At 61.2% G+C, this 16,458-nt stretch overlaps 2 protein-coding genes across 2 annotated transcripts in view; one reads left to right on the top strand and one right to left on the bottom strand.

Annotated features, from left to right (window-relative positions):
• The first annotated feature begins 71 nt into the window (after window positions 1-71).
• Window positions 72-12,484, top strand: NUP88 (nucleoporin 88). The gene is given in 18 exon segments (XM_074297701.1): window positions 72-729; window positions 1,947-2,116; window positions 2,392-2,517; window positions 5,613-5,699; window positions 7,051-7,227; window positions 9,005-9,191; window positions 9,372-9,525; window positions 10,170-10,268; window positions 10,367-10,457; window positions 10,802-10,903; window positions 10,976-11,134; window positions 11,355-11,374; window positions 11,377-11,479; window positions 11,569-11,634; window positions 11,756-11,836; window positions 11,920-12,046; window positions 12,128-12,246; window positions 12,317-12,484. Coding segments are annotated over 18 exon segments (2,409 nt in total). The 5' UTR covers window positions 72-252; the 3' UTR covers window positions 12,381-12,484.
• A 135-nt stretch (window positions 12,485-12,619) lies between these two features.
• RABEP1 (rabaptin, RAB GTPase binding effector protein 1) overlaps window positions 12,620-16,458 on the bottom strand; it is a 31,866-nt gene continuing 28,027 nt past the window's right edge. The window contains exons 10-18 of the mRNA XM_074297697.1: window positions 16,023-16,127; window positions 15,707-15,823; window positions 15,336-15,434; window positions 14,850-14,990; window positions 14,552-14,741; window positions 14,390-14,445; window positions 14,212-14,310; window positions 13,840-13,956; window positions 12,620-13,754 (exon numbers count right to left, since the gene is read on the bottom strand). Coding sequence (XP_074153798.1) covers window positions 13,653-13,754; window positions 13,840-13,956; window positions 14,212-14,310; window positions 14,390-14,445; window positions 14,552-14,741; window positions 14,850-14,990; window positions 15,336-15,434; window positions 15,707-15,823; window positions 16,023-16,127 — 1,026 coding nt within the window. The 3' untranslated portion in view covers window positions 12,620-13,652. The remainder of the gene's footprint in view (window positions 13,755-13,839; window positions 13,957-14,211; window positions 14,311-14,389; window positions 14,446-14,551; window positions 14,742-14,849; window positions 14,991-15,335; window positions 15,435-15,706; window positions 15,824-16,022; window positions 16,128-16,458) is intronic.

Below are 16,458 nucleotides of genomic sequence, written 5' to 3'. Positions count from 1 at the left end.
AGCGGCTACCCAGAGATGGGAGGGGAGGAGCCAACCGGAGCGGCCACGCCTCCATAGCGATGCTAGCCAAGTCAGAGTTCCCAGCCACGCTGGAGATTGGTGAGCGACCCAGGCGGTGTGTCAGGCAGTGACTCCGCCACGGTCGCCTCCGGTTCTGATTGGGCAGTAGAGAGGAGGTCGCTGATTGGACAGAGAGGAGGGAACGCCGATTGGACAAGCACACGACGGGGCGCTTATAGGCTGGAGCAGAGGATGACGAGTGCTGGTTGGATAACATGGGAGGCGGGGCTCAGTAGAGCAGCGCGGGGAAAGATGGCGGCGGCCGAGGAGGCCAGCGGAGACGGTGAGCAGTGGCGGCTGTGGTTACCCCAGCACGTAGTGTTCGTGCGGCTACGCGAGGGCCTGCGGGACCAGAGCCCTCCTGCGCCGAGTGCCGAGCAGCCGAGCCCACCTACCCTTACTCGGAACCTTCTCTTTGGGCTCGGTGCTGAACTCTTCCTGTGGGATGGTGCAGCCGGCGCTTTCTTGGCAGTGCGCCTGCGCGGCCCAGGTCCCGCCCCCAGCGACGGGAGCGGAGGTGGCGGGAGCAGCGTCGTAGGCGGAGGCAGCGGCGGAGGCGGAGGCGGAGGGAGCGGTGGAGGCGGAGGCAGCGGCAGCGGTGGAGGCGGAGGCAGCAGTGGAGGAGTAGTTGGAGGCGGAGGCGAGGGCCCCGCCCTGAGTCGCTACCAGGTAACGGCGGTGCCGGACTGCGCCTGCGGGAGAGTGCGCCAGGCGGGGCTTGTTGCTAGGCACTAGTAGGAACTAGGCTTTTACCGGAGCTGGAGTGCGCCTGCACGGAACCTGCATGAAAAGCTCTTCCAGAGGCCCTTCTGTCCGGCCTCCCGCCCCTCTGTTTCTGTCGAGTCAGTGACCCGGTTTGGGGTTTTCCTGGCAGAGACCCTGAGGGGGGTTGCTTCTTCTTCTCCAGCTCATTTTGCAGATGGGAAAACTGAGGCAGACGGGGTGAAGTGACCTGGCCAAGGTCACTCGGCCAGAAAATCAGGGCCCAGAGCTTTCTCCCCTGCCCCAGGCTTTAGCGCGCAGACGCACAGTTTGACGCCGGGAAAGCAGCCTGCGGCCCCTGGGCCTGGGGTAGCTTCTTGTCGCGGGCTCTCCCATCCGGGACCTCCGGGGCTGGTGACGCCGGCCTAGTGGCGGGGACTCCCGGCCCTCCGGTGGGCTTTTCTGCCCCCTCAGTTTGGAGATTACGGGCGAGGCGGGCAGCGCTCTCCTAGTCCCCGCCTTCCTCCTTTCCCATGGCGCCCCCGGGGGAGGGGACGGGAAAGCGGGCTGTGCGGAGCTGCAGAGGGAGCGCCGAGCCAGGCTGAAGCAGGGGGTTCTCGCGCCAGGTGAAGATTCGTGCCTGCAATTGGATCAGTAACGGTCTGGGCTGGGAGGGAGAGAATTTGAACTTTTTTTTAAACCATTGCCATAGGAGATCTGGCACTTTGGAGGCCGCCTCAGCCCGCGCTCTGTTGAGGAGAAAAGGTCCGGAGAGGAAGGGATTTGGTGTCCGGGCCGGGTCTGTGCAGTCACCGGGATCGCAGCACTTGTTCTGCTGCTTCTCCTCCCGGAGATCAGTCCGACCCACTGCCGAGGCCAAGGACTTGTAGGCGGAACTCCTTTGGGTAACCGAGGAGGAGCTGCTGCTGGCCAAGGGCAGAAGGGGAGGGGAGGCCAGAACACAGAGCGCTCCGGCCTGGCCAGGCTGCAACAGCAGCTTTGCCCTCCTTGCACCAACTAAGAGCAACTTCTCTGCCTTCTCTTGACTAATAAACGGGAGAGAGTTTTATTGAGTTAGCACCCAGCACGCCAGTCCTCTGGGACCACACGTATGGGTCTTTCTCCACTACCAAATAACTAACATTTTCCCATCAACGTTAATTCTAGCTTGTTCTAATTTCCAGAGATTGCTTTGTATAAATCCGCCCCTGTTTGAAGTCTACCAAGTCCTGTTAAGTCCAACTCACCATCATGTGGCACTTATTGGAACCAAGGGACTCACCGTCTTAGAGCTGCCTAAACGATGGGGGAAGAATTCTGAATTTGAAGGTGGGAAATCAACGGTAAATTGTAGGTAAGTTGGATCTTCCATCAGGTTTTGATCTGGGTCATTTCTGGCACATGTAGGTGAGTGTTTTAAGGCAGGGGTCGTGCAGGCTGCGTGTGGGCAGGGGCAGTTTTGTTGATGGTGGGAAAGCTTTTGCTTGTGTTTTTGGCAGAATTCGTGATTTAAACACAGCAGTGATGTTTTGTTCTTTAAAGTCTGATATCTTGTCTTTGGATACCCGTCAAAAGCAAAGTTTTTGGCCTGTTGTTTTGGGAGGGTCAATGATGTTTCTTGTCTTATAGCACCACTCCTATAGCTGAGAGGTTCTTCAGCAGCTCCCCCTCCTTGAGCCTGAAGCACGCCGCCTGGTACCCAAGTGAAGTGCTAGACCCCCACGTGGTACTGCTGACGTCAGACAACGTGATCCGGTAAGGGCTGGTCCTGATGGCTGAAAAATGCCGCAGCTTGGATCTCCTCAGGGGGAGCCAGCTATAGAGGGAAGGGAAGAGAAGGGCTTCCTTCAGAAGACCTCTGGTCAGGAGCCATGGGAGAACTGAGCATTTCTGGAGCCTCCCAGGAGCCTGGGAGATGAAGAGAGTTAGGAGAGAAGAGGATGGTTGTGTCCATGCAACCTCCCTCCCCCTCCCCAAACCATGACGTGATGTTCCTTGCTGTTGCCTTTGCATTCAGCATTTGCCTCGCCGAGGCATGAGCTGGCCTTCCCCTACCCCTCCCGCTCCTTTGTCTCTGGGTTTCACTGGTAGTGAGAGAATCGGCATTGTAGAGTTGGATCCCTCCTTCAGGGAGGGCCCTCAGAGCACTGGCTGAGGCTCTGACTTGAAGGGACATGGATAAACCCTCTGGAAGGAGATTAGAAGCTGCCTGTGATCCAGCCCGGGACTGTTCAGCTGAAACTGGGAGGGTGAGGCCTTCAGAGATTGGCTGGCAGGCGAGGATCTCCTATGTGGAGGACCTAGAGCTAGGCTTACAGATGGCCTACACCAGGCCTGTCGGAGGAGAAGGGCACAGGCCTCTTGGGAGTCTGACCATGGGGTTCCCTAGTTTTTCCAGCCTGGTCGAACCTTCTGGAGCTCGGGCTTCTCTAGCCAGGTATGTCTCCAGACCACAGGGAGACTCGGACAAGGCCTTTGTGGGCCTTGAAGGTTTGCTGGCCTTTTTGTTAGGGGGTTCATATGTGGCCAGACTCTTCCTGTCAACTTTCTTTGTATTTGAGTTGACCCAAAGTCCTAATTTGTTCTTCAGGGCAAGAGTTCTCTTCCTGGCTTTGAGTCGCCTGCAGGTCATACACTTTTGCCCAAGACTTTAGTAAAAATGTGAAAAACCACACAGCAGTGAGCATATAGTCCTGGAGCTCTCCATTGGAGTCTTTGTGCTGTTGTTTCTTGGAGGATGCTCTTTCCAAAGTCATCAGTGAGCGATCCTTACTGTCCTTGACAGAGAAGTGGCCTTGAAGGCTGCTACCGGGAACTTTTTCCTCCTTGATATGCTCTTGGTTCTCATCCTCCTTGGACCACTCCTTCACTGGATCTAAGCCTCTTAACCTTCTCTCCTCTTTACTGGGTGATCTCATCAGCTCTGCTGAAAGTTTCCAATTTACATTTTCTGCCCCAATCTCTCTTCTGACTTTTTTTTTTCTTAATTAGTCTTTTTTCTGATTATATGTGTATGTTGACTTTTTTTAAATAAACGTTTTTCATGAATCATGTTGGGAGAGAAAAGTCAGAAAAAGGGGGATAATCCTTGAAAGAAAAAAATAAACAACAAAAGCGAAATCTGCTGTCTTCTAATCGCATCTTCAACTGCTTTTCAGACATCTTGAACTTGATGTCCAACAGACATCCTCCCTACTACCTTCCCCATTACTGTTCAGCCCCACCCTCATAGTCCCCAGGTTCCCCACCTTTGGAATCATCTCTCTCAAATCTTCCCTTCCCCAATATCTAAAATGGTTTTAAGGCTTGTGGATTTCACCTTTTCGGGGATCTTTTGTCAGTTTCACCCTTGCAACATCTCTTGTCAGTTCAACTCTTCCAAATTTCTGATCAATTTCACCTCTGTGGAATCTTTTGTCAGTTTCACCCCTGGCAGCATCTCTTGTCATTTCCTCTGAGGATCTCTTAATCGATTTCACCTTTTTACCCATCTCATCATCTCTGTAGGTGCAGGCTCCTGTCACCTTAGCAGCTTGGGGGGAAAGGGGAGTCTGCCTTCCTTTATTCAGTAACCTCCATGGACGCCCTGTCTCTAGGAGTTAAATAACCCTTTCCCTAAAATCCTCTGACTTTCAAAGCCCTGCATAATCTCACTTCTTCCTCCCTTTCCAGTGTCCTTGGGCTTTACTTCTTGACACACTCACTTTGACCCAGCTACCCTGGCCTCCTGGCTTTTCTTCTTCTCTCATTGGCTCTCGGATGCTTGGAGTATGGTTCCTTATCTCTGCCTCCTGGATTCTTTCAAGTCTTGGCTAAAATCCTATTTTCTACAAACAAGACATGGATAGAAAAGTGATAATCAACTGAAGCATTTTAAGTTCATCTCCTCCCTCACCCCCCTCACCCTCCCCAAACATTTCCTCCTCGTCTTCCCAGTTACTGGGAAGGGCCGCACTGTTCTCCTCCTCCTTTAGGCTCACAACTGTGGTGTCATCTGGACCATTGTTCCTCCCTGCAGGCTTTCCCCTCTTTTTTATCCTCTATTGAGCTGCCAAGATGATTTCCCTAAAGTATCAAGGTTAGAGTCACTCTCATCAGGGAGGGATGGGGGGAGGGAGCTTAAGGAGGACAGTGATCACCCAGAGACAGAAGAAGCCAGGATGAAACTTGGGAGGGTTGAAGATGTAGCACCAGGGAAACTTCAGACTGGCCACCAGGAGTTCAGTGGGCACTGTGTTTGGCTAAGTAGGACGGATGACGCATGGTCTTGTCTTTCCCTGCTTTGCCAATGTGGGGGATGATGGCAAAGAGTGCCGCATGTCCTGAACGGTTCCATTTATTCTTTGTCATAATGGAAGAGGGAATGATGCAAGAGGGAATAGAACTGATGGTAGTGGGGGGACAATTTCTATGCAATTTTTGCAAAATTGAGTTTCATTGTGAAAGGAAAGAGACTACTTTTCATGAGTGGAAGAGATTAGGGATTTCTTATTTTTTTAAAAGGCTTGGATGAGCCTGAGTCTGTTTTTAGGGGATGGAAGAGATCCCCGTAGAGAAGGTGAGGAGAGAAGGGACTCCTAGGGGTGGAGATCATTTTGTTTGCCCAAAGTCCTAGTCTCTGAGGTGTGGGCAAGTGACTGCAGATAAAGGGCACAGGAGGGAGGTTCCCCATCCCCACACCATCCTTCTAGAGCAGGAAGGGCTCTGGACAGAAGACTGGGGTGGGGGAGTTGGTGAGACTGGAAGATGTTGGGAGACGATGGAGTGCTGTTATATCGGGGGAGGGAGGGGGGAGGGAATATGGGATCTCATGTTTGTGCTTGGTTTCTCTCCTTGGGCACTAATTCCAGAATCTATTGTCTGCGAGAGCCCCAGATCCCAGTGAAGGTGATCCCTCTGTCTGATGCTGAGGAGGAAAGTTTGATCCTTAACAAAGGGTGAGTCTGAGAGGTGGGGCACCGGCCATGAATGTCTACATCAGGACCCCCGGGTCAAGGCCAGAGGAAGGGGAACAGTCAGCTGCCTTCCCAGGCTCATCCTTGTCTTCTGGGTAGGAGCTGAGAGGCCCCCCAGGTCTGGGGTCTGACTCTCGAATGTGACAGATTCACTTCACCCCCTCAACCCCACAGGACAACTTGTGATCCCAAGGGCTGAGACCCCATTTCCTTTTGTGTGTCTGTGGGCTCAGGGGCCAAAGACTGGAGGAGTTCAATGGAAGCCAACCACTGTCCATTGTGGGGGGGGGGCACCCTAGAGAGAACTTTGAATGAGATAATACCTGTAAAAAGAACTCTTCCCTCCCCTTCTAGACCCTTGAGGCCTGCCCCATTTTACTGGTGAGGAGACTGAGGCTCCACTCTCACACCCCCTGTGGGTCCCTGGGTTCCGGCTCCTCCTTGGGACTGAGCGGATCTGGCTGAGGGCCTGATGGGGGTGGGTGGGGTTTGGCCCCCTTGAGCTCAAGGTCATCTGTGCTTAAAGACTTGAGCCATCGGGAGCTGGCAGGGTTTCGGGGATCAGTTTTTGTCGTGGATGCTTATGTGACCGGTGACTTGAGAGGAGGGAGCGGCCTTCACCTGTTCTGGGCTGTAGCGTGTGGCTGTAAGCTTGCGGCTCTGAGGGCGTCCCCCTGCCCAGCAGTAGCAGAATCGCATCAGAGACCCTCCGTGGTCCTCTGCAGCCCAGCCCGACCACGTTGCTGTCTCACTCGGTCCTGGCTGTGGCCAGTGGCGCCCAGCGGACTGTGGCCGACTGACTGACTGTGCATCTCGAATCTCTTCGGGATCAGATTCCCTGTCAGCCTTCATCTCCCTTTCACCCACCCGCTGTCTGCTCCTCTGCTGCTTCTCCAGTCTCTCGGCCTTTGCCCTGCCTGCCCCCCGTGCTGGGCTCTCCTGCCCTTGGAGGGGAGGGTCTTTCTCCTGGCAGTAGTGGTTGGTCATTGGAGATTGTGTTTGTCTGCAGGGGATGGGGAGTGGGGCAGATTTCTTTCCCTCTATGCTGGGTTTTCTGTATTCATAAGTTCTTTTTTCTTCCCCCTCCAAGGGCTTTTTCTAAAGCTCATGGTGGGCCACGTCCTCCCTTCCTTGATAAACCTCCTGCCCAGCTAAAATCGACAGAAACTCTCCTGCCTGTCATGGAAGGCCATTTGTGAGGTGGCTCCCTGCCAGACCAGCCTCTGGCCGCTCCTCATCCCTCGTCCCTCCCCTCTGCTCTGAACGGCCCCAGAACCCGGCCGGGCCCACGGTCTCTCCCTGAGATGCTCTCTCTTGTCTGTCCGCCTTCTAGGAGGGCGTACACGGCGTCCCTCGGGGAGACGGCCGTCGCCTTTGACTTCGGACCTCTGGCCACAGTGCCCAAAAACGTCTTTGGGCAGCGCAGCCAGGAGGAGGTGCTGGCTTACCCGCTGTACATCCTGTACGAGAACGGGGAGACCTTCCTTACCTATGTGAGTCTGATGCAAAGGTAAGCTGGGCTGGCCTCCCTAGGGGGAGGCCGGGGGTCCACCAGGGAGCCTTACCAGAAAAAGATGGGGGTGGGGAGATTCCAGCCGAGGAAGCACGTGGAAATCCTGGAGAGCGCCAGGAGGCGGCAGACAGGATGGGGAAGGACTGGAAAGGTCACGTGTAGGACCCACCATCCGCTTTGAAGCACAGCCCTTCTGCACCAAGGAGCCAGCCTAGAGGGCAGGGAAGAAGGCTGCGGGTTGAGCATCCACTTGCCCAATGTCCCTGCTGGCCCACTGCCTTCTGTGGTTCCCCCGCTGGTGACAGGGTAGTGCAAAGGTCAGAGATGCAGGGGTCATTGAACCTGTGGAGAGTAGGAAGTTAGACTCCCACCACTGCCCAGGACTGATCTTTTATTAGAAAGATGGAAGTTGCCGACACTGAGTGAAAGCAAAGGGATCGATAAAATGAGATAAAGGCGTCGAGTCATGAACGCTGAGGGTCGACTGACTGCAGAAGGGGGGTCCCACTCCCCCTGGTGCCGACCAGGAGGTCTCAGAAAGCGGGCTTCCCGCCTGTGCGAGGCAAGGTCCAGGAAGTGCACAAGCGGCCTGTGATGGGGACCAAGGGGTGGCCAACTGACTGTTGGGAACAGAGCTGGAGAGCAACTCGGGCCTGTGCCCGGAGGACCTTTGTCCCACGATCATATGGCAGCTCTCTCTGCGGTGTCTGAGAAAGGGAAATCGGAGGAGCGCCCACCCGGGGACCCCAAGCTGGGACCGGCAATGGTGGCAGATTGGGACCCGCTGCGGCAGGGCCGGCGGGACGCGGCCCCCAGACCGTCCCCAAGGGCCGTCAGCCTCCGAGAGACCTGAGGGGCTGAGTGTGCACGGAAGCCTTTCACTCCGTTTTTTACTGGGACCCACTGCATCTTGTCCAAGACGACTGACCTTTCGTGACCGTATCCGAGGGGGTTGGAGACAGGCAGGCGCGTCCCGCAGCGATCCGAAGCTCGCTGGACTCTGGGACCCCTTTGGGTCACCTTCCCCAGCTCGTTCGACAGAGGCGCACGTTGGAATGACTTGCCCAGCGTCCCTGAGACCGGATGGGAACTCGGATCCTCCCGACTGCCCCGTGCTGTCCCGGCAGGCCCAGAAGACTCGGCTCCCCCTGGTGCCTGCCTCCGTTTCCTCATCTGTAAAGTGGGGACAGTGGCTGTGGTTGAAAGAGTCAGATGGAAGGTGCTTTGCACAGTGGAGCTTCGTTGATATTTATCATTGGGGTGTACCGGTGTCCAAGGGGGTGACGGTGGGCAGCCCGTTGGCAACTCCCACTCACCCGATTCCGCCTCGGCTCTCTGGCCCAGGGACCCGCTGCAAAACCCAGGAGAAGCGCTCTTGACTGGCCGGGTTTGAGCGTTTCTCTTCGGTACAAGGGACAGCTCCCTGACAAACGCCGAGGGGGGGCGGGGTCACTACTGAGATTTCTGAGGAGACTGGGGCATGCGCCCCCAGCCTTGGGGAGGGGGAGCCTAAAGCCCACGCTCTTGGATCGAGGGCAGAGGAGTAACGTGGGTACGTTGGATGATGGCTAGTTTAGTTCAGACTTTGTGAAATGCCTACTTTGTGCCCAGCCCCGTGCCCACAGACAGCTCTCTTACGGGCACAGAGGCCTGGAAAGATGGGGCAGTCCGGCTGGAAAGACAGGCGAACACCAGGTCACTGGGTCCCGGTCCGCCATGGTCCTGGAGATGCCCCGAGGGCGACCGTCCCCACAGCCCGCTTTTGTTTCCCCAGCCTCGGGACCCTGGGAAAGCTCTTGGGGCCCCTGCCCATGCACCCGGCCGCCGAGGACAACTATGGCTACGACGCCTGCGCCATCCTCTGCCTGCCCTGCGTGCCCAACATCCTGGTCATCGCCACCGAGTCGGGCATGCTGTACCACTGCGTGGTGCTCGAGGGGGAGGAGGAGGACGAGCAGCACGTGAGTGCCCTCGGGCAGGGCTGGCCTCCCGGGTGCGGCATTCTCGGGTCACAGCAGGGACAGGTCAAGGACCCCGGGGATGGGGGGCCCGCAGGAAACACCCTTTCCGAGGGGCTCGGGGAATTCTTGAATGAAGGGGGGTTTCGGGTCCTCCGAGGACACGCACTCGCCCCTCCGCAGTCAGAGAAGTCCTGGGACTCGCGGGCCGACCTCATCCCTTCCCTCTACGTGTTCGAGTGTGTGGAGCTGGAGCTGGCCCTGAAGCTGGCCTCCGGGGAGGAGGAGGACGACCCCTTCGAGGCCGACTTCTCCTGCCCCATTAAGCTGCACAGAGGTGAGGGTCCCCCCAGAGGCCGGGAGGAAGGGCTCCAAATGCCAACTGGCTTTTTGTATGAACCCTCAAGGCCTCAGAGCCATTGGAGGTTGTGGCCCAGGGGGCGTGTGGAGGTTGGGGGAGGCGGACAAGGGTTCGAGGAGTGGAGGGGCCATATCGGAGAGAGGCATGGAGGCGGAGTTGGTGGGCCTTGGCGCCATATTGGATTGCAGGGGTGGGGGAAGGGGGGGGGGGCGAGGAGTCCTGGACACATTGGACTCCACTAGAGCTCGGGGCATTTAGGGAGATCCGAGAGTCTGGCACGAGGTCATTGAATCCGTGATGGGGTCACCCGGGGCCAGCTGTGGCTTGAGGGTGGTCAGAGGGAACCCAAACATGCTTCCGGCTCCTGCCCTGCCCCTACAGTGCCAGGAAGGCGAGCGCCAGTGCCCACTTTGAGAGGAGGAAAGGGAGCTGGTTGGTTTGGGAGGGGGTCACGTGGTTGAGGGTCATGGGCTGGGAGCCCTCCTCTGACTGAAATCTGGGAGGAATGCAGGCGGAAGAGATCAGACCGGGGTACTGCCCACACAATCGGGGCTTGAGGGGGCCCTGTGGACCTGTCGGGCACCGGGGCTGCCTCAGGAGCACCTCCCCTCTCCCTGCAGACCCCAAATGTCCTTCCCGGTACCACTGCACCCATGAGGCCGGCGTCCACAGCGTGGGGCTGACCTGGATCCACAAACTTCACAAGTTCCTCGGCTCCGGTGAGTTCCGCAAGGGCGGCCGTGAGGGAGGGAGCCCCGAGCGCTGTGGCCGGGGAGGGGGAGGGGCGGGCCCCTGGACGCCACTTGTCTCTTGGCAGATGAGGAAGATAAAGACAGTTTGCAGGAACTCGCCGCCGAGCAGAAGTGCTACGTGGAGCACATCCTCTGCACCAAGCCCCTGCCCTGCAGGTAAGTGCCCGGCGGGGCCGGCCTCTGCCCCAATCCCCTGACCTGCGGGTAAGCGCCCGGCCTGTGGGTAAGTGCCCGGCGGGGCCGGCCTCTGCCCCAAGCCCCTGACCTGCGGGTAAGGCCCTGGCCTGCGGGTAAGCGCCCGGCCTGCGGGTAAGCGCCAGGCGGGGCCGGCCTCTGCCCCAATCCCCTGACCTGCGGGTAAGCGCCCGGCCTGCGGGTAAGCGCCCGGCCTGTGGGTAAGCGCCAGGCGGGGCCGGCCTCTGCCCCAAGGCCCTGACCTGCGGGTAAGGCCCTGCCCTGCGGGTAAGCGCCCGGCGGGCTCATACCCGTTGTCTCCCCAGGCGGCCGGCGCCCATCCGAGGCTTCTGGATCGTGTCCGACGTCCTGGGGCCCACCATGGTGTGCATCACCAACACCTACGAGTGCCTCACCCGGCCTCTGCTGTAAGTATCTGCCCGGGGAGGGGCGGGGAGACCCCCGGTCCGGCATCTCCACCGACCGTGTGCCCCCCCCAGGAGCACGGTGCACCCCACCTCCCCTCCTCTGCTGTGCGCCCGCGAGGACGTCGGCGTGGCCCAGTCTCCCCTGCGCATCCTGGCGGAAACCCAGGACTCCTTTGAGAAACACATCCGGAGCACCCTGCAGCGCAGCGCCGCCAACCCGGTCTTTCTCAAGTACGGCGGGAAGTGGGGCCGTGGAGACGGGCGAGGCCGGCCCTGGCGGGCAGGAGGCCGGCGCCCGTGCCCCAGGAACACAGGGATCCGGCCTCGGACCCGGCGGACTCCGCCTGTCGACTCCAGGGCTCTCCCCGCGCGGGAGCGTGTTGGAAGGGCGGGCTGGCGCGGCCCTGGCGGGGGGCGGCGGGCCTAATGGGCTCCCCCCTTCCCCTCCAAGATCCGCGGACAAGGACGTGGCGCCCCTCCGGAAGAGTGCCTCCAGCTGCTCAGCCGGGCCACCCAGGTGTTCCGGGACGAGTACATCCTGAAGCAGGACCTGGCCAAGGAGGAGATCCAGCGCAGGTGGGACCGGGCGCCGGAGGGGGGGCACGGCCGGGGGGAGGGGGGAGGGAACGACGACGACCCCCATGACCTTTGCCTCCTTCTTAAAGGGTGAAGTTGTTATGTAGCCAGAAGAAGAAGCAACTGGAAGACCTGAGCTACTGTCGGGAGGAGAGGTGGGGGCGGGGGAGGAGAGGTGGGGGCGGGGAGGGCGGGGCCTAGGGGGCGGAGCCCAGAGCGGCGGGGCGGAGCCCGGCGGGGCGCGCGCCCAGCGGCCTCCTTCCCGTCCCTCCCCAGGAAGAGCCTCCGGGAGACGGCCGAGCGCCTGGCGGACAAGTACGAGGAGGCCAAGGAGCGCCAGGAGGACCTCATGAACAGGTGGGGGCGGGGCGCCGGGGCGGGCGGGCTGGGGGCGGGGCCGGGGCCGCCCGAGGCAAGCCTGGGCCTTCTTTCGGAGGAAGGATGAAGCAGCTGCTGCGCAGCTTCCACTCGCAGCTCCCCGTGCTCTCGGACAGCGAGAGGGAGATGAAGAAGGAGCTCCAGCTGATCCCGGACCAGCTGCGGCACCTGGGCAACGCCATCAAGCAGGTGCGGGGGCGGGGCGGCCGGGAGGGGCGGGGCGGCGGGGCGGGGCCCGGGGACGGCCCGAACCAGGCTTGCCCCGCCCAGGTCACCATGAAGAAGGACTACCAGCAGAGGAAGATGGAGAGGGGCACGAGCCCGCAGAAGCCCACCATCACGCTCAGCGCCTACCAGCGCAAGTGCATCCGGACCGTGCTGAAGGAAGAGTGAGTGCCGGCCGGGCCGGGGGGCGGGGCCGCGGCCGGGCCGGAAGCCTCACCCGCGCCGCTTTTTCAGGGGCGAGCACATCCGGGAGATGGTGAAGCAGATAAACGACATCCGGAACCACGTGAACTTCTGACCCGGCGCTGCCCACCGCACTGCCCTGCTCGCCGGAGCCGGTGGGGGGCTCCACCCATTTGGTTTTGTAACGATAGATAGCAAATAAATACTTTTTGTAATGAAGCCGTGAGGGGGCTGGGCTTCTTGTGGGCACTGAGGGGGTGAGAGGAGGGAGGGGGGCTGCGCGCGCACACACCCACACGGGCCCCCCCCACGCCCCGGCGGGGGCTCCCGCGCGCGCACACACACACGCCCCAGTGGGCAGCAGCTTTTGTTTTTAATGCGCACACGCTTCAGGACACACCTTCAGTACAGTTAACAATGGTTACAGTTGATTGACAGCCACAATCGCACAAGACGCTGACGGCGCTTGGCCGCTACTCTGTCTCTGGGGAGCGGGGGTACAGAACGGGGAAGGGGGGGCTGCTTCAGCTGTCGGAACAGATGCCGGGGACCTCGGCGTCCCTTCCCTTTGGATCCATCTGCGGCCCCCAAGGTCACTCCAGCAGCCTCAGCGGGGTGCTTCCTCCAGGGCGGGGCTTAGAGGTGACCCCCCCCAATTAATGCAGCTATCACTAAAGCTACCCACAAGAAAGCCCTCCGGCAGTTATTAAGCAGCCGGCCGTTTTCCCCAGGCGGGGTCCGGGCGCTTTCAGTCTTCCTACAGAGAAGTTGAGGGGGGAGGGAGGGAGGCTGGCCGCCACGGGCGGGGTCCTCCCGAGGCGGCGGCTCTGGGTGGACAAGGGCTTCCGGGTCACGTGTTTGTGCTTTTCTCCCACCTCTGGCGCCCCCGGAGCCTCGCGTCCACTCCGACCTAAGCGGGTTCACTTGGGGAAGTTGGCGGGGCCCCGGGCGAGACGGCGGCTTTGTGCTGGCCTGGCGCTGCCCTCGCCGCCCGACCACCTGCTCGCCAAGTCGTATTTTAATATAAAATATTCCTCCGGCAGACCCGCCCCGTCTCCTAGCCGAACCCTGTGGCGGTCCGGCCCGGCGGAAAGCGAGGGCGCTGCCGTCCGGCCGCCGCCCTCCTCGGCCCGTCAGTATAGTTCCAAAAGCCCTGGACCGCGTCGGGCGGCGGCCGGGGCCCCCGGGGGAGGCCGGACGCCAAGCGCGGGAGGGCCGCCGAGCTCCCGCCAAGACGTCCTCTCCCGCGGCCGGCCGGCCCAACCAAGTCTTTGCTCCTTCCCTGTTCTCTTCAGATCCTTCCGTTAAGAGTTAAATAATAATTAACATCGCTATAAAGATGAGTTAAAAACCCCAAGTGCAGTCTGGGCGTCCGCGGCTCGGGCCGTCATGTCTCGGGGAGCTGGTTAATGTCCGTCAGCTTGGTGTCGTTCAGGATGGCCCGGATTCTCTCCAGGGAGTCCGCCTGCCGGATCCGCTCCAGCTGGACCTGGGGGGCCGGGGGGGGACGGCGGTCAGCGGCGGAGGAGGGGGAGGTGCCGCCCCCGCCCCGCCCCCCCAGGGCCCGCCCTCACCTGCAGCGTCTGCGACAGTTTGACGAAGTCTCTCTGCACCTGCTCACTGACGTCCAGCTCCGTCTGCAGACGCTGGGCTTTGTTCTTCTCCTCAAACATCAGCTGCTCCACGTTGGTCTGCAAAAGACGCGGGGTCGGGGGGCGCTCTGCCAGGGGTCCCAAACGAGCCCGGGCCCAGCGATGATCCCCCTCCCAGATGGGGCCCCAAGGGCAGACCTCCCCTGGGACAGGCGCGGGCCCTGCCGGCCCGGAGTCCGCCCCTAAGGCCCTTTAGGGCGATGCCGACAGGATGGGGGGGGGCCGCCCCCGGCCCCTCGGCCCATCCTAGAGATGAGCAAACCGAGCCCGGAGAGAGGGAGGCCGCCCAGCCACCTTGGCCGCCGTCTCCCTCTTGAGCTGTTCCTCCAGCGTCATCTCGGCCTGCCGCAGGCTCTCCAGCTGCTCCGTCCGCTCTCGGAGGCCGGACTCCAACTGCGGGGGGAGAAGAGTGTGAGGAGCAGGCCCCGGGGGTGGCCACGGCTCCCCCGCCCCCTCCCCAAGAAGCACCCACCTGCTCCTTGTCAGCTTTCAGTCTCTCCAGCTCGGCTTTCAGGCTAGAGATGGACGCTGGAAGGGCATTTCGGAAGTTTGGCTTGTGGTCCGGGCTCCTCCCCGCCCCCACCCCCCCCCACCGCTCCCCGACTTTCCCCCTCCCCCTCCCCCGCGCCCGTACCGATCTCCTCCTTGCAGGTCTCGATCTCCAGCTGCAGCGTCTCCTCCAGGTTCTCCTTCAGACACTGCTCGGCCTGGATCTGCTCCTTCAGGAAGAGGATCTCGGCCTTGAGCTTCTCCTCCGCGTGGTCGGCCGCCGTGCGGGCGCTCACCATGCTCTCGCGATACCTCAGCACCAGCTCCCGCAGCTCCTGGGAGAGGAGGGCGGGCTCAGGCGGGAGGGGCCGCACGGGGGCGGGGGGGCCGCTGGGCCCGCCCCGTTACCCGGGGGCGCCTCCCCCGTACCCCGGGGCCGATACCTCGGCAGCCTCCGGCAGGACGAAGTCCTCGGCCTGCTGCAAGGCCAGGTGCAGGCCGTGCTTCCCCAGCAAGCTCTCGTTCTCCTTCTGCAGCCGGGCCAGCTCCTCCGAGACCTGCTCCCGCGACTGCATGAGCACGCCCTGGGACGGAGGACGCACCTTTCTCCCTTCTCTCCTGCCCCGCCCCCTTCACCCCTCCCTGCACCCCCCCCACTGTGGGACTGCAGCTGAGTCTGGGGAGTAGGGTTGGGGGCAAAGCCTCAGGCTGAAGAGAGCCCCCAAAGATGGCACCGAGTGGGCCGGGCCTGGGATCTGGGCAGGAGCCGGGCAAAGGCCAGAAGTGGGAGGAGTCCCTACGGGCAGCGCCTCGTGTGTGCTGCCCGTGGTCCTTGGCACCTCTCCGATCCCCGCCCCAACCCTGGGGAAACCGAGGCAGCACGGGGGCCCCAGCCCAGCCCAACCTTGCAGGCAGGAGCCCCCAATTACCATCTGCTCTTGGGCGTTCCTCTGGGCCTGTGAGAAGGCTTGCTGAAGCTCGCTCAGTGCCAGCTCCGAGGCGCGGGTCTGGAGCGCCAGGGCCGAGATCTGGGGCAGCAAGGACAGACCCTCGGCTCAGGGGCCTCCCCCGGTCACGCAGGGACCGCGTCTGACCCCACCCCACCCAGGCCCAGTGCGGCAGAGCAGGGCCCGAGGCCCAGGGAGCCCCGACCCTGGGGGAGGACTGGGCCACGGCCTGGAGGATGTGAGCCACGGCCCGGAGGCCCCGGGAGGATGTGGGCCACGGCCTGGAGGCCCCGGAGGATGTGGGCCACGGCCTGGAGGCCTGGTGACCCCGGGGGAGGATGTGGGCCTCGCACCTGCTGGGCCGACTCCTCCGAGCTCTGCCTCATCAGCTCTTCCAGCTCTTGCTTGTCCTTTGCCATCTTCTCCAGCTGGTCGTTCACCTGCCTGAGCATCCCCTGAAGCTTCTTCACCTGTAGCGGGTGGCAGGGGAGGCTCTAAGGCCGCTTGAGGCCTTGGTGGGGGGGGGGGTGCTTTTAGGCTCTAGCTCTGGGGGGGAAGGCACAGTGCCTAGAGCACACAGTAGGTGCTTAATAAATACCCGGCTCCTGTGCTTGCCTCCCCAGCTAGTCGGGCGAGGGCGCCCCCCGTGGCGGCTTTGGAGGCGCTCACCTGGTCGCGTGTCTCTGCCTCCTGGGTCTGGATGCCCTGGAGCTGCTTCTCGTAGTTGGAACACATGTCACAGCGCCGGCCAAGCTTGTTCCCAGCGTTCTGCACCTAAGGAGCACGACCACCGGTCAGAGGCAGGGGACGGGGGGAGGCCCCAAAGCCAAAATGCTCCAGGGAGACCCTCACCCTAATTCTTCAAGGGAAACAGGCAGGAAACACTAACAGAGACTGATGGGAAGACAGCCGTGACCGCCCGCTGACGCCACAGAGACGTGGATGCCGGATGGGCCCTGGGCCTCAGGCTGGAAGCAGGGCAGCCAGGCAGTCTCCTCCCAGGGGGGCAGAGGCCGGAGAGCCTTCCCCTTAGGCCCAGCTGGCTGGGCCCCCTCCCACCTTAGCAGCCCCCTTAAAAAGTCATGAGGAGGCTGCTTTCCCCCGC

This window comes from Sminthopsis crassicaudata, chromosome 3 (genome assembly GCF_048593235.1).
Source record: "Sminthopsis crassicaudata isolate SCR6 chromosome 3, ASM4859323v1, whole genome shotgun sequence".
Taxonomy (NCBI): domain Eukaryota; kingdom Metazoa; phylum Chordata; class Mammalia; order Dasyuromorphia; family Dasyuridae; genus Sminthopsis; species Sminthopsis crassicaudata.
The sequence above is the reverse complement of the archived record's forward strand: the minus strand, read 5'-3'. Positions and strand labels throughout refer to the sequence as shown.